General features: G+C 36.3%; 1 protein-coding gene across 4 annotated transcripts in view; it reads left to right on the plus strand.

Annotated features, from left to right (window-relative positions):
* Window positions 1–22,008, plus strand: part of LOC137858676 (collagen alpha-1(XXVIII) chain-like) — a 55,058-nt gene that overhangs the window by 10,363 nt on the left and 22,687 nt on the right. For 2 of the 4 annotated variants that reach the window (XM_068686738.1, XM_068686741.1), the window contains exons 3-15: window positions 9,868–9,958; window positions 10,856–11,033; window positions 11,806–12,374; window positions 13,982–14,002; window positions 15,475–15,534; window positions 15,830–15,883; window positions 16,019–16,063; window positions 16,706–16,732; window positions 17,030–17,074; window positions 17,713–17,757; window positions 18,367–18,420; window positions 19,821–19,889; window positions 20,588–20,656. In XM_068686738.1, the coding sequence (XP_068542839.1) occupies window positions 10,877–11,033; window positions 11,806–12,374; window positions 13,982–14,002; window positions 15,475–15,534; window positions 15,830–15,883; window positions 16,019–16,063; window positions 16,706–16,732; window positions 17,030–17,074; window positions 17,713–17,757; window positions 18,367–18,420; window positions 19,821–19,889; window positions 20,588–20,656 (1,215 nt within the window). In that variant the 5' untranslated portion in view covers window positions 9,868–9,958; window positions 10,856–10,876. Of the gene's footprint in view, window positions 1–4,256; window positions 4,366–9,867; window positions 9,959–10,855; window positions 11,034–11,805; window positions 12,375–13,981; window positions 14,003–15,474; window positions 15,535–15,829; window positions 15,884–16,018; window positions 16,064–16,705; window positions 16,733–17,029; window positions 17,075–17,712; window positions 17,758–18,366; window positions 18,421–19,820; window positions 19,890–20,587; window positions 20,657–22,008 lie in introns of those variants that run through there. The other 2 variants (XM_068686739.1, XM_068686740.1) reach the window with 2 other exon arrangements.

Consider the following 22,008-nt stretch of genomic DNA (forward strand, 5'->3'; position numbering starts at 1 on the left):
TACACAATATCCAAAGCTCAATTAAAAATGTTTGGGAAGAGAGTGTAGAAATGCTATCCTCAAATAAACAAACAAAAAACACTTCAGTTTTTTCTGTGCAACAGAACAATAGAATCTTTTCAAGTAGTTTGTAGAGGAGAAGGTTGAAAGACCATCATTATCATAATGATAAAGTCCATCATAATGTCATCACATGATATTAACCATAAAAAAGACCAAATTCTTATATAAAGAAAAAGTGTAAGCATAGCACAGTAAATATACTAATCAGGCCAGGCTAACTCAAAAAGTCTGTATCTCATTCATTCTAGCAGGAAATGCTGTTCATAACAGAAGATCTTACTCTGTACTGCAAGGACACTTCCAGTAGCCCACTCTCCATTACAAAATAAGTGTAAGCCCACTCTTATTTCAGACCAGCACTTGCTCAGCCCTGATTTATGACAGCATTCCTCAAGCCAGGGAGGAGGAAAGAAGAACTATTTCTGATTCTTTCTGATAAACAGGTAAAGCGCAACGCCCAAACACAGCATTCAATCTGACAACAAAGCAATAAAGCCACCTCATTATATGTTTTGATTGCTTTCTGGAACTAGAGTGGCTATAGTCACAGCACTTTTACTTGTATATGACAGATCGATTTCCTAGAGTTTTCGAAACAAGTATGTAAGTCTTGCTATTCCTCAGTCAGCCATCTCAAATCAAGCATCTGCAATCAGCACGGCCCACAACCTTTCATTCTTTCATGCTCGAGTCAAGACTGACACCCTGTGGCCATATCTTTTAACTGATTTTCTTTTCGCATAGCTACCTGATTTTTAAAACGAGAGATTCCATACTGAGATTCCATTCCAGACCTTCAACCTTTTCTTCTGTAAACCACTTGAAAATCTTCAATTGTTTTATCTACAAAGTATAAAGTAAATCAGCTGAAAACTTGTTTTCTTAAAAACATCTAAGAAGTCAAACATTAAGTGCATATGTGTAGTATTGCAAAACACCATATAGGCTTAAAAAAAAAAAAATCTAGAGAATCTAGTCACACCTCTCTACTTAGTATGGTAAATATATAATAATACTTGTAACAGAAAGAGAGGTGTTTTGATGTTAAAGCACTGCAGTAGGTTAACTACTTCAGAAATAGACATTTATTTTCTATCATTTCCAAGTAATCCTTTTTATAAGGATTATAAAAAAAATTGTAAACATGGTATTAGATTCATGTATTAGTGACTGATTTCAATTGATGCAGCATTAACTGACAGGTTCTAGTTATTGAATTTTGATCCAACACCAAGGCAAGTACTTTTTTTGTGGAAACAGAATACAGAACACAGGTAGCACAATCACCATACAGGGAAAAAATGAGTTTACTTTCTACATCACTTGCTTCATCTATTTCACAATCATCAATACTGTAATAGACAAGTCTGTTTTGACTGTAGGAATATCATTCGATTTGAAGATCAGTAAGATACAGCAATTTCTGAGATACTTCTAATATAAAAACACAATTTATTTTCCCTCAAAGACACCAGCTATTATGATTTTGTTCAAGCATGGTGTCTTGATAGATATAACTACATAAAATTAAAGTTTCTGCTCATCCAATGATGATATGGCTGGGTTTTTGAAATACCAGTAATAAGTGCCTTCCTTAGCATACACCCTATCTTTGGTAAATCCTTAACAGCATAGCCTTTCAATATGGTCAATTAAATATGGCAGAGTGATGCAAATATCACTAGGCTATTGTGAGAAGTAGTTCTCATTTCACTAACACTATTAATAGAGTAGCAAATGCATTCTAGCACTAAGGTAGAATGTTCCAGACAAACAGAATGAGGTTCTTAACTGAAATGCAAGACAGTAGCCTCAGTCCAAAGACATGCTTTATCCAGCACAACATGACTGCTGGATTGTTTCTATTGTTTCATCAGCTGAAATACTGAGAATCATTTCTTTCTAAGGCACTGTGTTTACCATCATAACCAGTAAAAACTTAAAGACTCTGAAAAATCTGAGACCAAAGCCTGTCAATTTTGAGTCTCAACTACAGTTACACTTTCACAGTGTATCCATTTCAAGAATAGCAACAATGTCTTGAAAAAATTTGTAATCTTATTTGGAGGAGATAATACAAATTAAATCCTCTCTCAAAACCATATATAAAAAAATGAGATGATGTATCAGTGCTGCACATGGGGCAGATTACAAAATGTCAGCTACTTGATCTATTTTAGCTTTAGTAACAGGGGAACGTAGAAAGGGCACAAACAGCAGGTTACCAAGAGAAATATCTTTATAGCACAAGCCACATGATATTATTCTGAGCTTATAGTATTAGGGCCAGTGATTTATAATGCAAGATCTGGTGAGCTATTATTGAAAAGATTCCTAGTTCACCAGTAGCACAGGATAATATTGCAGTAACACCTATCTGTTTGCATAATAGCTGCAGCCAAGTCTATCAAATCATCTACTGAAACACAGACCACTTCAAAGCAAGTCTTTCAGAGTACCAGTAATTCTTGACAGAATTTTTTTCTATTGTTCCTTAAAAGGAGCAAAGAAGCACCTAATGCACAGATCTATAAAATACTAGCAATCACAGCAGACAGGAATCTACAGTTCAGTGTCCATACCGCCTGTATCTGGGGCAAAACATTACTTTTGCTTTACATAAACTGAGTAAGAAGCTTGTTACTACTACCAGCAGAGGTCTAACAGATCCTTTATACATAGAAGCTGTTTTTTCCTGCACTGAGCACATGTCTGTAGCCATCCGTGACTGATAACCTACAGGAGAGGGGCTATTAGCCAGAAGCTCATACACCTGGAAAGGTGCAAGGCCACATAACTATGAGCTCATTAAAGCAGAAGTGTTCTCAAAGGTGTTTCTTTTGTCCTTCCTGTTCTTGGATTAATGCGCACAGCTGAAAGCTTCTTACCACTATTCCACATTCATTTAGTGATTACATGCAAACATAAAGGAGATAATTTTGAACCTCCAGACCATTTTACTCAGTAACCAAACATTCCCATCTTCCGTAAGAATACAAGTGATTGATATTTTCAAGGTACCTTGTAACTGCTCTCCTACTAATCACTAAACAGCTTTGGAAAACAGAAACATCCTACTCTCCTCTTTCAGTATTCAACAAGACCTCCCATAGCCTGAATTGGGTCAAAATTCCTCTCAGAGTGATGCTCTACATATTTGCACAAAAAACGTCTAAGAAAGTACTTAGAAAAAATGACAAGTTTCCCCCCCCCCCCCCCCACCTCTACACTTCAAAGATAAAGCAGCAGAGTTTCACTATGAGGCAAGGCAATGAGTTTTGTAAATACTGTTCAAACTATGGTTGACCTTAACTATTTATGGTTCACGTGGCAAGTAGAGTATCTGAAGCCATACTAACCTTCACACATCTTAGTATCTTGTATTTCTAATCATGAAACGGAAGATGAATATAAGACTTCTTTTTCTTGCAGTTGTGTTTGCATACATTATTTAAGGTTTGGCTTAAGTACTGGTAAAATCACAATACCCCATTATTAAATTTCACTTAAACCAATGTTTTAATGTTTTTATGTATTGTTAGACAAAGAGGATATATTGTTTTACCACAAGGAAGAGCCTTACCAATATTTTCTTAAGTGGATGGTACTAACAAATTTACAACTTGCTCAATACATTTATTCGAATTCAAGAGCTTCAGCATTGATAACTGCAAACCTAACAAATTTAAATAAAAAAAAAAAAAAATCTTACTAAAAATAAGAATATCTTTAACACAAACCCCATCATCATTAATATATTGGTATAATAGTCCTCAGATCCAGAAACAGAGGTCTACTCAGGTTTTTGCTAGGCTAGATTCCAAAGATTACAGCATAAATACATGTAAGCTAGTAGCTGTTTAAAGAGATCTATTAGCATTTTCCAGTAGGTCTAGTCTTATCTAAAAAATAAAAAAATAAAAAACTTTCTTCACTTCAAAAATCATTGCTACACTTGCATACACAGTGTTACAGCTCTTTTGTTAATATTTTAAAACATTTACTTACTTGTCTGCTAGCCTCCCTCAGTTTCACATTGCTGATTGTATTCCTTCACTCCTGCTGAGGATCTTATAGCCCTGTCAGTTACTTACACAACTTAGCAAGTTAACTCTGCAGTAATAACCAAATCCCAACTACTAAAAGCCATTTTGTCCCCCACATGGTTTATCTCTCCTCCTAAGAACACCTTCCCCTCAGGTTACAGGGCCTTCTGCCTCCTGAGCCTGAGAGAACCTCACAGCTGAGAGGAGCCCTCACTAGATGAACCATAGGTATGCACAGGTGCTGCAGCAGTTCCAGGTATGCTTAGACTCTGCTTGGTCAGCAGCAGGCAATCAGGCTTTGATTTTAAAACTTGTTACCACTTGGATTTAGCTACCAGCATAGAAGTAGCAGGGTAGGTCTTAGCCTCTAGCAATCCATGGGTGGGACTGCAAATGATACTTCTCAGCATACTGATACAGGTTAACACATAGTCTGGGGCTTCTACTGCCAGTTGGGGACCCCAACAGACTGCAGAAATGGGCCAATACCTTATGAAGGGTAACAAGGGGATGTGCAAGCAGGTAGGGCTGGTGGAGAGTGGGACCACAAAGCACACTGGTGGCTGAGAGGGCTGCTGGGCCCACAAGACTGCTGCAAGGGGTGCAGAGGGTCTGATACATATGTTTGTAAATACTTTTAAATAAAAGCCGTAGGTCCAAAGATGCAAATTCTGGCATTTATGCAAGTTTAGGGTTATATTGGCAATAAGGGCAGTAAGATAAATATTTGTCTTCTTGTAACACTATAGATAATCACCTATCTGAAAGATGAAACCTATTCCCAATGCTAAAAGGATTCCAGCTTTGGAAGTGTACGGAACTTGCCTTTTTCTGCCAACTCTTTATCACTTTCATTTGCAACATACTCTATGTACAGCAACATGCTTTAACTTGCTAAGCATTCCAGTGGAGTAATTATTTTTCCAATTGCCATACTATGTGTTCTCTAAATGTGGTAAGTGTGATTAAAACAGTTGCTTTTTACTGCAACTCTATGAAAATATAGTGTTCCATGCCCCCCCAAAATAATGTAATTACTGCATTAAAAAAGGGATAGTGTAAAAGAGTTTAGTATTGCTAGCTACAGGTATCATGCTGTTGAATATAAGGCAGGTGGAAGAAAATATTTGTGCAAAGTGTATTTTACAAGTAACAAATGCAACAGCAAATCCAGCATAATTACTTGTTTAAGTACTTTTTCATTGGTACCGACACAGAAAATCAAATCTTTTAAGATTTCATTTAGTTTCCATTTTAAGAGTATTCTTGATCTGGTTAGATGTTCAATATTATTAAATGAATAGTCAAATATTCAGTATGTTAAAAATCTATTGATACTGTTTTATGTATATTCTTTCATTGCTTTATTAGGCTGAATGCCACAAATTTTGAAAATAACTTGCTTACATATATGTGTATTTACTTAGGCTGTAAGGTGGAAAATATCTCTTAGAAAATTTGCAAAACAATGCTAACATTAATATTACACACAGGTTATGCTCATAGTAAGCTTTTGATAATAATATACAAAGATCAAATGGGAAAGTACTGAAGACCCTCCCTCCTTTTATGCCTCATTACAATTGTACACTTCCTGGTTGCACCTCCTGAAAAATTGCGGAAGAGATATATTAAAAGAAAGAAGAAATGGGGAGAGAAATTCATACCATGTAAAAGAAAAGACTGTGTTTACTAGACTAGTCCTGAAGAGTCGGTAGGATTTGTTGTGAGCTACACAGAGAGTAACTCCTTGATATCAAAAAACATTGCTTACAGCATTTTCTGTGATGAGTTCAGATGAAAACACGATACAGCCTACTTGCTCAGCTCTTTCATGCTTGATGCTCAATATTTGTACCAAAAAGCAAAGATAAATCCTGGATTCACTGGAATCAATAGTTCTGCCACTACCTTCACATATGCCAGGATTTCATAATAGGTTTTTATACGGCTCTGCCATGAAGACATAATTTTTCATAGAGAAAAAACAGCTTTTGTCACAAATATACGTCCAAATTATTTTTCTTAAACTGCAGCCACAACAGTTGGCAACTTCAACTCAATTTGTCATGACATAATGTACTCAACCCGAATGTTGAGCTGTCAAATTCACTAAAACACATTTTGCAATTAGAAGGAAAAACAGCGGTATCCATTTTATCTTTCTTCAGATACAACCTTCAGCGAAGTTGGTTTTGATTTTTTTTTTTAATTTTCTTTTTCAATTACTCTGAGTATTTGAACTTTTGAACTATTTTTCTTAAAATTCATGCTTGTGATACAACTTACAGGACTGTGAACTACATTTTTTATAACCTTGATATTTAATAACAGAATTCAAAATATTGTAAATATTTTGTATATTTTTTACAAAAATATTTACAATAAAATGTTTTGTAAATGGTATGCTTTTGTTATTTTACTAGTTCAAGTCAGGTACGTTTCTGTGTTGTTTTTTGTTGTTTTTTTTTTCCTCAACATAGTGGTCATGTACTTACATGTCAAATACAACTAAATAAATACTCTTGGAATTCCACTACAGCATGATACAGAGGTTAAATGGTCAAGACTGTCTTGAGGCCATGAAACACTAGAAGAAGACTGTGTGAAATGTGCATATTTTTAACAGTTCACAGCAGACAAGATGTGTGTATTATTCACACTGAAGTGGCAAAAAGGTGGAAATACATTTCAGAAGCATCGTGTCAAGCTCTTGACAAAAAACTACTATCAGAGCAGAGGAAAAAAGGGAACATTCTGTCTGCTTAGTGTTGCTCTCAAAAAGTAGCCTTCCTGTTGGTTGAATATTCTCTTAGTGTACGGAAATACTCAGATGGTATTTGCTAACTATGTTGGCTCATGATTACTTCCGTCTCCAGTGCTGTTACAGACCTGTTGACAGCTGAAGAAGGATGAGTCAGGGCAATGTCACATTTTAGTGATGTGACAGCATGGTAGAAGACATTAGTTAGTCTAGCTTAACAGAAATGACACAGGCTTTCTCAAAAATGTTCTGGATTTTGCTGACCAGTGGATTAATTGGTCACAGTAGAGCTAGACAAGGCTGTAAGAGCCATACCTGCTTACAGGGAGGAGGAACAGATGGAGGAGATAGAGCCAGGTAAGAAGTCTGGAAGAGTCAAGCTTGCTGCTACTTCTGTCCATTGGAAGTGACAGTGAGGACTGTTGCTGGTGCAAGAGGCCACGCTATACACATCAACTGGCATCTCTTAGCCCCAGCTCTTCATTCAGTGTCCCTTCAAAATGACTGCGCAATCTCATGGAGCCCTGAAGCTGTCACCACAATGGCAATGGCAGACAAAAGTAGGCACAATATCACTTTGGTTTCCCTTATTGATAGTGTTTAAATATACTCACTTGCAGAAAGAGTGTATCTTTCCTCATTATGTCTTTTATCGTGGCTCTAAAATTATAAGGAATTTCTTTTGATTTAATATAGCCTATTTAGCTGTTTTTAAATAGCTCTTCTGTATTTCTTTATTCTTTGAAAAAATGGTTATGCTTCATTTCCCAGATTGAAATACTAAGATCAAAGAGGTGACTAGTCTTGGATTCAAACAGTTATGGAAAAAATCCAAAGATCTGAATATGCAGCAACAATATCTGTGACTTCAGCTTCAGTTGATGCAACTGTAAAGTAGCCTTTATATTCATTTATTTTGAGTCCTGAAAAGATTAACAATCCTAGTGCCAGCTACTGTCATTTTGCTGGAAGTTTTTGTGAGCTGAGGTAGCTTGGCCCAATTCAGTCAACTAAGTATGCAAACCTATAGTGCCATCTCAAAAAAAAAAAAAAAAAAAAAAAAAAAAAGAGAGAGAGGTCAAATCATGTAGGTGAATAGAAATATAATTAATTGCATGCTGAAGCATCCAATGTCTAAGTTCTTCAAGATAAAATATGTAACTTTCATCTTTCCAAAAATACTGAACTGTATGCTCATAAAATTCTAGCAATAAATTTATAACATTGAAATGACAGCATGAATGTTCCTAATCATAGCTTTTAAGACAATTATTTTATTTTGAAAATATTTTTGGTGTCATGCCATGAAAATGTCAAATTGGTAAATGTTAAACCTGTTAGAATTTGTAGTATATGAGGCAAAAAAGCTTACTGTTCATTTTTGGTTCTAACAGTTATCTCATGTGCATCAATGCACACATAGTTTATATTGGCATTATTTAAGTTTTGATAGAACATCACCACAAGAATAGTGCAGGTATTGAGAATATATAACTTCAAAAGACAAGTCAAGAAGTGTACTATACAGTAAATTACATACCTAGAATTCTGGACAGAATAATGCCATGTATCCTATACAACTAGCTATAAAATGTGGAGGCCCCACTAAGCTTTTAAAGTTGCACCTGGCCAAAAATAAAAAGAAAAAAAAGAAAGAGAAAAAAATTGTCCTCAGGGTGAACATCATTCATAAATAAAAGGAAATATCCTGAAGCCAAGAACTTGCTACAAAACATACAAGCAGAATAGTTATTTAATTAAGAAATTATTTGCCAGCTATGTTTTAAGGTAGGAATTAGCAGTGAAAATGAAAGAATGACAATGTTTTGCTTGTGGGAGGCACACAATCCCAACCATAGTTAACATGCTTTTTCTTGATAGAATTAGATTTTTTTTTTCTCAGTAAGATTTAAGGGCTATGTGACATTTATTATATCTATTTCAGTTAAACACTATATTATTTGTATTCCCTAAAGGGCATAAAATTGTTGTTTTAATTTCTTACTTAAACCAAAATCGAAATGTGTGAGTAAAAGCAAGGGAAATCCCCTTAGCCTCTGCTTGTGACTGTCAGAATGTCGGCTGAGCTGGTGAACTCTTAAAAAGGAAAGGAAGACTCTGGTTAGTGCTGGGTCCTCTTTGTGTGCATGAAGGTGGAAAATTATGCATCCACAAGACACACAAAAAAAGTATTTCTGTAGAGAAGAACTACTTGTTCAGTACATTTATTTGTAACAAAAGCTTTCTGATGATATTTGAAGAATTAGGTGACAAGCTGCAATCACTGGTAGAAGTCTTCAGGATCCACAGCCACCTAGCTTAGTTTTACAGAGGACCATTCTGTGTGTCACAGTCCTTGGTCTCTATTAATAGAGTTTTTGGAAGGACAGGTGTGGCAGACAAGCCTGGAAAAATTGTACAGCTTTCTAACTGATCTGTCTTTTGGCTTTGTCATGCTGGGTAATCGCACTGACATTTCACTTGGCCCAGCCCATGGGACATTACAAATCTTTCTATTACAGCAGTGACAGGAATCCCTCTTTATAAGGAGATTCACATAGGTCTGAAAGTGGCATGGACCACTGTGATGATGCTGAAAACACAACACCTGGTATCAAAAGCTGCTTTGCCAAAGCATGACAGATGCACAGAAGTATGGGAGGGAAAGGTGTGTGGTGGTGGTGGGAGAAAAGAGTGAATGTCAGTAGGCTAGTGGGTAGGGAAGCGTGTTGGGGTGCAAACAGTCCTCGTCCATACATGTGCAAGTATGCATGAAAATCTGTATGAGGAAATGGCAGGGGGGAGGAAGAAGGAGAAGGGGGTGTAAACCAGGGATACATATGCATAGCCTGGAGAGGTGTGGGTGGGTGCCTAGAAGGGGGAGTGAGAATTCCTGTGACTCCCCTTTCTCCTTGCCTTTACTGGCCCCTCCTTACAAATGACACCAGTTCTCACAGGAGCTTCCAACCCTACTTCTCCCTCCTTTCCTCACAGAGCACCCAGCACAGGCAGGACAGCGCTGCTGCCAGCAAGCTGAGGGCAGCATCCTGCATCTCTGCAGAGCCTCTTGGTTAGGAGCATCAAGGTAAGGACCCCTGTGTTCTCTGTGTCCATGGGCACCACAAATCCTGCCCCAACCAGAAGGAAATGAAAAGCCCTGCAGACCCAGCTGTGCTAGGGACTTTTCTTAGGTGCTCAGGTCCTGGCAGGTTTATTCTTGACACTGAGCTGCCCTTTTGCTATGTGCTGCACTGACCTGGAAGAGCTTGCAGGGAGATGTCAGTGAGGCAGCACTGACTTAGCAGCCCTGAGCAGTCTGTGAGCTCTGGGTATGCTGGTGAGCCCAGGACAAACAGCTCAGTCCCTGCAGAAGAAAGAAGTCCTGTTTATAGGTAGCTCTTAATCCTGGGCTCAGCACGCTGTGGCCCCGGGGTTGCACAGTAATACATTCATGTCTGGACAGCAACCTCAGGCCATCACTGTTCCTCTGTAGGACAGCTGAGACCCTCAGTGGTACAGGGTTCTTGAGTAGAGAGAATGGAAAAACTTCTGCTTCTGTTCTTCCTTCTCCTTTCTGTGCCAACCCTGGGCACAGCAAGTTCAAAAAACACCCCTGTGAAGTTCACTTAGGATTCACTCTGCATCCACAGGGGCACAGCCAATGCTATGGTTTTTGAGAAATGCTAATTTTATAAATGCTACTAGGCAGCACGAGAGAAAAGAACTGAAGCATGTATGTGAAATGTCTGTCTCTCAAGTGCTCTAACTATATGCACTATGCCTGAAAATCACTTCAACATGTCTCTGCTTATTATTTATGACATATTTTGGAGAAGCTCTTACCTAAAGAAAATAAAACCCAGCTCATTCTTAGGGAATATTTGAAAAAAGAGCCTATTAAGCAACTTGTCAAAGCAAAACTGAACTTTTTATTGTCTGTGTACTGCTGAACTACTACTGTATTATTATTTATGTTGTTTAGGAAACAGAAACCAAACAAATTATGTTCTTCGGACTCTGGTGGCTTTTGTGGGTACTTGAACAACATCAATTTTTAGCGGAAAATCTCAGGGAAGAAAAAAGTTATGGACTGAGAAGACCCATACCTAAACACGTTCTGTCAAATACTGTAGAAAGATATCCCAGCCCAAGTGATCAAGGTGAGTATTATCATTTTAAAATAGGTATTGTTCTTTTCCTTGATTCATTTACTCAGGACTATGTGGCTAACTCACCCTCTAGGATACTACTTATAATCAGCCAGACTCACCTCATTGTAGGTTTTCACTTGATTTTTGCACTTCGATGTTTTTGCTCTTTTCCTCTCCCTCCCCTTTTGTGTATTTTATAAGAGGAGATTACTTGGTTTTGTTTTGTTTTGTTTTTTAATATGGCTGGTAGCATGTTATTTTAACTGTTTCTTTTGTAACTGCATTTCTATCAGAGTAATACATCAGTAGTTCAGAAAATTATTATTCTCCAGTGTACACTGGTGCAGATCCTGCTCTTGGAATTTTTTATGTCACTGTATGTGAGTGTCAGGGACAGAAACCTACCTCTGTAAATCACATTCCAGTGTCTCATTCAATAAGACTTGTTTTTGTGAGTAAGATCACTCCCACCTTTCCAGTCCCAATCCTGCTACCCAGCACGAGGACAGAATGAATGTATAAACACCACTGCAACATTCCACATTCCACGACATTACCTCACCTTTAGATTCTTATTCCCTTGGGCATCTGCTCTGGAGCAAATTCCTCAGCCTCTATATGCTCTACCTTCACAAGGGTCTCACTCCTGGAATCACAGATGTTTTCTTAAATTTCAACAGCTGAACTCCTACTTTTGAAGCCTAAAATACACAGAAAGGTAAGGGTAGAAGGAGAGTTAGTATGAAAACACTCCATTCACCTTCCTACCTATTTATTCTAGATGAAGACTGCATTCTGGAAATTGCTTTTTTACTGGACAGCTCCGAGAGTGCTAAGGATTATAATCATGAACAGCAGAAAAAATTTGTCCTGGAAACAGTAGACAGAATGAAAGGTCTGCAGCTTAGTTCTGGACGGACCCTTAGCTGGAGGATGGCCTTACTCCAGTACAGCAGCACTGTTCTCATAGAACAAACTTTCCGTAACTGGAAAGGTCCTGAAGCGTTCAAATCTCACATTGCTCCCATCACCTACATAGGTCATGGTACCTACACAACTTACGCTATTACTAACCTCACACAACTCTACATGACTGAAGGGACTCCAGGTAGTGTGAAACTAGCCGTGCTCTTCACCGATGGAGTCGACCATCCAAGAAACCCAGATATTTTTGCAGCTACAGCTGACGCTAAACACCAAGGAATTGTATTGTTCACAATGGGAATGACCAGAGTGGCTGAGGAGGTTAGCAATGCTGCCAAGCTCCGGCTCCTGGCCAGTATTCCAGCATCCAGGTTCGTCTTCAACCTTCAGGACAAAGGAACTGTGGAGAAAGTTCTCAAAGAAATGGTATGTACAGAGAAATATTTACAAATGGCTAGTGGAACATGTGAAAAAAACTCTTACTCCCAATATATTGAAATTCTTATGCTATTAAAGCATTATAACTTATTTTTACATACTGAAGTAGCCCACTAATAGACACTCATTAACAAAACCATTGTGTCAAAGTGTAGTTTTCCTTTCTCTCCTCTTTGTTCAGGTTGTCATCCAAAATACTGAACCTGGAACTGAATTAGACTCATGGAGACCTGTTGTGAAGTTATTTTTATCATTTTTTTCTCCTCTTAAGAAAGGTATTCTAAAGCTCCTTTCTTAAAACAATTAATTTTGACATCCTAATGCTTTCTTCTGTGACAAGCAGGAATGTGATGTTGTATCAAAAAAGATGCAGCTCTTGCAGAAGTGAAAATAAATTTGTAGACCTTATGTCAATTCAGATCAAACCTGAACTTGATCACAGACATGAATTTCCATGGAAAATCTACCCCATATTCAAGAGGAAATGTGTAAATTGTTTTGCTTGGGTGCCTCTATTCTGTGTGTAAGCTTGATTTACAAAAAACATTCCTTGCCAAGTGTGGAGAACAGTGCCATGCTCTAGCCTAGACTACTATAAATCTGGTGACACAAGCTGGGGATAAAGTCCTGATTTGACCATACATAGAGAAAATATGAATAACAACCAGGAGACTTCAGCAGCGAACCCAACAGCTGAGGGGTCTCATACAGGCCTAGAGCTTGCATAAGATCTGGCCTTCCTGTCTGTCCTTCACTTTGATAGCCTGCCATTCTGCACTGGATTCCCTGCATATCACCTTTCCTATCTTCTCTGCTATTACCGTTGGTTTTCTGTAACACAGCAACCACCCCTCAAGTGACTAAGCACGCTTTATCAAATCTGTTTTAATGATGTCTGTTTTAAATAATTGTTTTGGCATAATTGTATGTGCATAGATGTGGATTTTGGAGATTTGTATTGCATTGCTATTCCTCACCATGATTATGTCCTCTCGAGGGACTAAATCTGTTGTGAAAGGCTGGAGGAACACATTACGTGTGGGTGTTTTAGCTGTACAGATTTTATAAAAGAACAACAGTTAATTGATGATGACTGTCAAAGAGAAACATGCTCTAAGTCACATCTTTTCTAAGCTACTACTGTTCACATTTTGTACACACACTGTTAGGCACAATCAGAAGAGCATCTGATGTTTTCTCAAGTGTAGAATATGTACCATTCACTCATTCTAGGGGGCTACTGCTATTCAGCACTTTGGAAACAGCACAGTCCCTGAGTGTGCTGTTCCCATATACCTAGCTAACTGTTGTTTCAGGTCTGTTTACCACTGTAATTGTAGCAAGCTATGGCTGGACAAGGAATCAGTGATTTGTGCAGTCAACAATCTATAATAGGAAATTAAATTATTGAAATTATTTTTTAAAATAGAGATTGTTAACGTTTTTCTCATTAATTAAAATTTAATGTTATCTAATATGTTATTTGCTTAATTTAATTAACTGCTGAAAGAATTATTTTTTACATCTATCGTTCTTCCTGTAGAGCTGGATTATGACATTGTTTCTAATGTTGTTTCCAATATCTGTCCTCATAGAAAGATCTGTCTGAGGAAGAGGTAAGTATTTTTTCCCATACAGCATTCCTGCTTAATATATTCCCATAGACATTTACTATTACATGGAAACATAAAATTTAATAAAGCTGTTAGCATGGTGGGTTAGTAACATATGGACTCCAATGGAATTGTCCTCAAGTAAAACTACATGCTTTTGTATTTGCACAACAGAGCTTTAATTTGTTATCCTAAATTCATTTACTTTTTCTCTTTATTCTCAAAGCTGAGAAAGAACAACATGTGAGTATTAAGTTAACAAGAATTTGCTGATATATCTTAGAAAGTCATTCAACAGACTCAGTGGATAAGTACACATGACATTGAGTTGTATGTGGTGCAGCTCTAGCCCTTAATGACCTTCCTAAGATAAAGAGTTAAACAAAAGGAAGAAATTGGAATAAAGTTTCACACTGTACTTTTTCAGTTTTTCCACACTGTGTCACCCTGTCTGTAGGCACCGGTAGGTCTGGCTGCCACTTTGTGGTATAATAAAATTAACTTTTAAAGATTTTAGTCCTACTTAAGTTACAGTCATATCAGGGAAAGACCATTCTGACGAGCAGCGCAAGGAAACTTTTATATATTATAAGCGTTTGCCAACTTGAAGCATTTTATTTCTCACTGTTGTGTTGATTTTTCTCCTTTAAAATAAATCCTGAAGTAGCATGCCATTCAGTGTTACCCTTGGAAGACACATTACTAAGCACTGGGATGTTCAGACAAGAATGGTGTTTAAGCCCTTCACTAACAGATGTCTCCAAACTGAGTGGATGTTTAAGAAATAATACAACCAAAAATAAAAATAACGTTCTCTACTCCTCTGCCAAAAACAACCCCAGAAGCTGTACAAATTCTGTATTATATAACAGTTCAAAAAAAAATCACAAATAAAAATCATGTAACTATGTACCACAATGATATCTGATTGGAGCACATGACCATATAGATTAAAGAAAAAGAAAAAAATAAAATAAAACTATTACAATGAACAACATTAACTAAAAAAAAGTATCCATCCATTACATCTTTTGTTTATAAATCAATCTGGAGATAGACTATGATTTGTCCTACATACAGTGGAATAAAGGTAAAAAGGGTGATAGATGTTTTCTTATTCCATTGTCTTGGCTATCTCTACACAGACTATTAATCTAAACAGATCAATAATCACAGACACTAATCATACTAATAAACTGACCTTGTGAGGAGGTTGAAGGTAAAGCCATTATCAAGATGACTGAAATTTCAGGAGTAGGAATAATATGGAATTTTGGCTGGAGTACAGAGGCCACATTCTTCATGAGTGGTAAACAGAAGGCTAAAAACTTTCTGTAAAACATGTAAATATAACAGGTTTCTGATCATTTCTGGTTCATTCAAAGTAGTTACTCAGGAATTTATAAGTAATGTTCAAGTGCTTTCTCTCTCTTTATTAAACTGTACTGATTTGGATTTACTATTTTCATTCAAAGTGTCCGCAGGTTGCCATATGTAACTGTGAAAAGGGGGAAAAAGGCCTTCCTGGCCCTGCTGTAAGTAGCTGTCATTTCTCATTTTCTTTTTGTTGAATAATTGATACACTGTACAAAACAAGATTTATTTCATTGTTGGTAGTTTTTAGGAAAGTAACTGAACCCAATTTTTGTTTTGAGAAAAACTGTTGTCCATTGAGTCCATGCTGTTCCCAGAAATCTAATTTCAAGGCTATCGTAAATACAGAGATGCTTTAAAAATAAATCTATAAGAAGCAACATAAATATATAGTCTATATATTGTGAAATAAAATTATGTGACTAACATATAAGAGTTTTATTTTGTTTCTTTCAGGGTAAAAAGGGTCGCACTGGGGATGACGGAGCTCCAGGCTTGAAAGGAGCAAAGGTGATGTGAGTTTTCAGATTTGGGCAAAAGATTTGGTAACTCTGTTAATATAGAAATACTAAGCCAATATTCAGCTCATCCAGAAAATATTATTTTTTCCTAATTTCACTGATCTTGATGTTGGATTACCCACAGGGAGAGCCGGGTCTTAATGGAATCCCAGGTCAAGATGGAATAGAGGTAAAAAAAAAATTTCTTTTCCCCTTTTTCTCCAATGAGCTGTGTTGATGTTGATCTACTTCAAGATAAAAAAAAAAAGGCAAAACATTTTTGTTTCAGTTCTGGTTTACCAGCTAATAATTCATAATTCATTAACACTAAAAGAGCTGAAAACACTATGATTGCTTAAAAAGAGAGAATAACTCCCACCTGTAAGAATGATCTATTTGGCAAATACAGGTTCTAAAGTGTAATAGTAATGAAAAAGTTGAAAGAAATATATATAGGAGCAAGTACAGGACCACATTGTTAGTGCCTAACTGAATTCATTCACTTACTAATTGCTCTGCTTTGTTCATATTTATTCAATACATTCTTATTATTTAGTGACTTTTTTCTTGCTTTCTTATTTTAGAATGCTTCTCACTATGATGGAAATATTAATGCTAGTTGATCTGCTATTACATAATCAAAATCCCAGACAAATGGCACTTCCTAAGATTTGTACACACATATAAAAACATCTATCATGACCAGTAGAAGTAGTATTTACACATATTGCAATGTTTATCAGAGATCCCATGACTGCTCATTAGATCCTGAAATCCTGTTCATTTGGGTTATATATCCTTACAAACTGCTTTGCTTTTTTCTTTTTCCTAGGGGAAATCTGGGTATAAAGGAGAGAAGGTACCGCTTTTAGTCAAAATTGCTTGTATCAAAATTTGATTAGTATTTATTATGTATATTGCTATATTTCTAGTGAATAATAGTGAACATTGACATCTCTTTACCAAGTGCTGCACAAGCTCTAATAGAATATTATTCTTCACCAATGAACTCACAGCATGATTGCTATAATATGTCAGGAAAATAATCACATTTAGGTCATGAGTTTTAATGAAAGCACCCAATGAATAAGGACGATGTGCTCTTTATACTATGTATTCTATAAAGGAATAAATATTTATTCATTTTCCTTTTAAGGGTGAAAGAGGTGAATGTGGAATCCCAGGGATAAAAGGAGACAGAGTAAGTAGCCACAAAATTGTCAGGCTTTCAGGAAACACAAGTAAAATACAGAAGAAAAAAAATACAACTCCCTGAATAACAACTATGATGATAGATTTAAGGCAAATATTAATTTTAAAGCTGAGGGAGATAACAATGTACAGTTTGAAAAAAATGAAAGCGAGCAAGGATAATTTCAGTAATTTGCTCAGCTCCATCTGTATTTTAATATGGTACTTCTTAAGGCCCAAGCCTAAACCTGCTTGTAACATTGGTAAAACTCTACTTGACTTTAACAGAGACAGAAGTCTTGAAGTAGTAGTCAGAGGGAATAAGAGATGAAAATGAAACAAAGGCTTTTTAACTCCAACACCAACCTTTAATATTTGGTATATAATCACTGTGAATATTTTAAATGAAACAAACAGAATTTAATCCTGGACTATGAATCCTTGATAATTAACTCTGTTCATTCTTACTCTGCATTCTGATTACCACAGTCCACTTAAAGCGAGCTGGTGGTGAGCTCTTCTTGACTTTTTTTCTTTTTTTTAGTATTAAATTATCTAAATCAGATACCTTACTTAAAAGTTACACAAATGATTTTGACCAAATTTAAATATACAGAAAATTGTCTTTTTTTTTTGCTTGCCTTTTAGGGTCCTGAAGGTCCAGTTGGCCCCAGAGGAACAAGAGGGCTCCAGGTAAATAAATAAATAAAGAAGAAATGATAAGAACAGAAAAAATAGTTCCTGGTATTCAAAGCTCTGAAATTATACCAGGCCACAACTTTCATAGAATTCTTGAGCCACTGAACTCAAGGCATCCAAAATCTATCTTCTTAAACAGCAACATTAACAATTTGGAGGAGCACTCTAGACAACTAAATCACCCTCATAATTTATTTAGTCTCAAATATCACAGCAAATGCAGTTCCATAAAAAAATAAAATAACTTATTTCCCATTCAGTGTCTAACTATTCCATTTTCTCACAGAAGTACATGGGAACACTTTATTCTCTTTTCATCCCAATATTCTGGCTGAAAGCCAAGAAGCTTAGCCCACAATACATGCTTCAGTAAATCTTCACAATAGATTGCCTGTTATTATATTGAAGTAGAGGTAGAGCCAAATTATCTCTCCCAAGGACCAGAGTAACTGAACCTACACGTGCACCAGAAAGTATAGCTTCAGTTCTGAAATGTTTGTAACTTGTATTTTCATATAGGCTATAGCAAAGGAGAGATTGTTTTCCAAACTGCCATTGTTCTGAAACCTTGAAAAATCTCATTAACTACACCTGTTTTAATAGGGTCCACAAGGACAAGCTGGAGATCAAGGGCCTGAAGGCCTGCAAGGATCAAAGGCAAGAATTGCATTATTTCTTCTCTTTCTTAATATTAAGAGGTATCTTAACACATCCTCACAACAATAATGCTTTTAATTTTATAGCCCATATCCTTTTTGTAGGGGATGCATCTGAATATGATATTGCTAGTAAATCATATACTCTTCGTATTCTAAGAAGTTCCTAAGAAAGGTATTAATTTGCTCTTTATGTTGGATTCAGGTCCAAATCAAACTGTTCCTCTCTCATAAACAGTTAAAATATGGCTGCATCACAGAATATTATTTAGCAGCAGTGTAGTATTACATTTGTTCAGTTTTCAGTGTAAAACTGTATTTCCATAAGTGCCAAGCAGGAATTTTGTTAGGGATCTCAAATATAAAGCCCTCTCTTGGAACTGTACATTCTCAAGAATTCTATAGTTGAAAATTAGTAATTCCGTTGTTTACTGATGCTAAGCAAAACATATCTGAAAGTCACCAGGATGAGTGCAACTCAGGACACAGTCTTGCAGCAGGCCCTCTGAAGGTGGGCCCCAGAAGTCACACAATGTTTCAATGCAAGATCCAGTCCCCTCTGTAAATATGTTTTGTTTTGTTTCATTTGTTTCACAAACATAGGATTTACATCTATTAAATCGTTAAGATTTGCTGGGGGTACTTCTTACTTTCCCCTTTGCAAATTCTGGGTATACCAATAGCAATGACTTCATTCTGTGGTCCTGTAATAATCTGGTATCTTTGTCTTCTGTTAAACTAGTATGATACAAATATCCCTGAATGTTACACACAATTACAGGGACTGTTTTAACTTCATTAAGAGAGAGAACAGTTACACTTTGCTTCTCAGACAAGCCTTAAACTGAATACTTCATCCAAGGCTATAGGGTTCTCCAGCTACTAAAAAGGAGTGTTTCAGGAAAAACTCGAAAATGAATGCTATTACTTATTTTGAAATCAAATATCACATTAAGGTAATGTGATATACAAATATCACAGTAATGCAAAATATACCAGTTTTACATGCTACTTTGCTTTCTCTCTACTTTAGAAAGGACATTATCTCTTTTGATATCTCTTTTGGTATTTCCTTTTGCACCATATTTAGAGGGCCTAATGGCCAACAGTGAGTCATACAGCAGTTGGGTGGGAAAAACTCGTATCTCACATGAAGCAAAGCATTCTTCCATTTTTGCCTGGTATCACTTTGTACAGGAAAATCTATGCTCTTGATAAAGGGAATTTTTAAACACTGAAAGAGAGATGAAGTAATGTGTAAGACAATTCCAGTGGTCTGAAATTCAGGATATACAAAAAATAAACTTCAAAATCTGTTCTTTTACAACAAACTGAGTTAAACTGATTTCATCAGACACCAATTTATGTGCAGAATTGTTTCTTTTTCCATTCTTTTAAAAGGGTGAAAGAGGTCTCCCGGGGCCACCAGGCTTACCTGGAGAGACTGGAATAGGACTGCCAGGCCCAAAGGTACAAGTACTTGTAATCTTCTGTATTGTGTGTATTGTAGGACAAGAATAAAGACTGAGACAGCTGAGATAATACACTTCAAGGTATATGAGACTTCAAGCCCCCAGATGGTTATTTTTTTGTGGTACTGGAGATGTATTTTGTATGTTGATCAAAACTGTTTGGAGAAAAAAAAAAAAAAAAAAAGTACATTTGAAGTATGTACTTTAAAGAATTTTTTTACAATAGTTTTTATGGTTTATATAAGCCAAATTAAGGAGCGTATAGCTGAATAAAAATGCATATGTAGCCTTAAACAAAAATTATTCTGTGAAAAACAGGCTTCTTGGTTAGGGTGAGCATAAGGAAAAAAGAAACACTAAGATAGAAATATGGACTTCTTGGAAAAGTACTGTAACTTACATAATGTACGACGAATATGATGAGAATAATTAATCATTTAGATTCAACATTATGTTCTCCTAAATGCAGAAATGAGGCTGTCCCCTAATGGCTGTGAAAATGCACCAGTTCAATGTCTGTTGCTTCCTGCATGTTGCATTAGTTTGAGGTTTTGAGGTGACAGTCAGGTATATATACTCTGCCATTCCTGTATTCTCCTACATTAAATATTTCAGTCAGAGTGTCTGATGAGTTGTTATATGCTACACATATAAATATCTAAATAAAGTAATTTAAAAATACATCTTTGTTTGAAGGGTGACATTGGTTTGACAGGAAGACCAGGCCCTGTTGGCCCACCTGGAGTTGGTGAGCCAGGACTTCTGGTATGTCTGTTTTTTAATTGGTGAGGGGGAAGTGGGACTTCACCCTACTAGAAGATAGTGCTTCCCTATTAAAAGAGATATGTGTATGTATAATATACCCTATTAAAAGAGATATGTGTATGTTAAATGATGCTCTTTTTTTCGTCCACTAGTTCTCACCATCATACATACTACATTGTCTGACTTTCAGTTCCCTTAATAAACTGAAAATGTATCCAATTCCTTAACTTTTCTAACTATCTTAGTCTCATACTAGCTATGAAAAATTGACATCTTGTGCAAAGCCAAATAAATATTTACATAAATCTGTTCCCAATAGATTCAAATCTAAATATGATGACTTTGAAGTTGAATGCTTTTCAGTACCATTAGAACATTAGTATAAGCTTTGGGAGAGAGATTCATTTCAACCACTGACACGTTAGAAACTGTCATGAAACAGCCTACGTCAAGACATTCATGTTGTACAAATGGTACCAGATAACATAATCTGACCATTATTGCATTTACTAAAGATAAAAGAGGAAGAAATTAAAAAAATTTTGACTTCCAGAATTTATAGCAGTTTTGGACCTGAAGGCTTTTCCCTTCCTTCTTCCGATAAAAAAAAAAAAAAAAAAAAAAAAAAAAAAAAAAAGTCAATCTCTATGTGATAATTCAGAAAATCAGTATGCCAGTTTTATAGTCCCTTTTTTCAAAGTGTCAGACAGCACCTTTTGCTGAGCTAGTTACAATACAGCAGACTCAATTGCTTAGGGACATGGTTTAGTGGGTGACATTGGTAGTAGGGTGATGGTTGAACAAGATATCTTGAAGTTCTTTTCCAACCTTGACTCTATGATTCTTGTCACCTGGATGAAAGAGCTCTGGTACAACCACAAGAGGGAATGCTGTCCATTTTTTTTCAGAAGTAGCTTTTGCCCATTGACAAGGGAAAGATTTGTAACAATTATTTCAAAAGAGGTGCTTCCAAAACAAACAGAAAGATGGTTTCATCACTGAACTAACCGAACTCAAGCCTGCTTGAAAATACACTTAGAAGCAAATTCTTGTTAAAGAGCTGACAACAACAGAGTAGTACTAATAAGACCAGTGGTGACAGTCAGTCAGACTTATGCAGTGGTGCTTCCTTGGTCTTTTCAATAACAGCTTAGAGAAAGAGCTGCTTTGTGGATGAACAGGGGATGTACATCTTTGTTAGTCATGTTATCTGTATTGATATGACATGAGAAATTGATTTTTTAAAAGTTTGTGTGTGTTTTGTTTTGTTTTGTTTAAATTTATTTGCCACAAAAAACTTTCCTTTTTATGGCTGAATGCAGTGCAGTTAGCTTTACCTAGGAAATAGACTT

The sequence above is a fragment of the Anas acuta genome, chromosome 6, assembly GCF_963932015.1.
Source record: "Anas acuta chromosome 6, bAnaAcu1.1, whole genome shotgun sequence".
Lineage (NCBI taxonomy): Eukaryota > Metazoa > Chordata > Aves > Anseriformes > Anatidae > Anas > Anas acuta.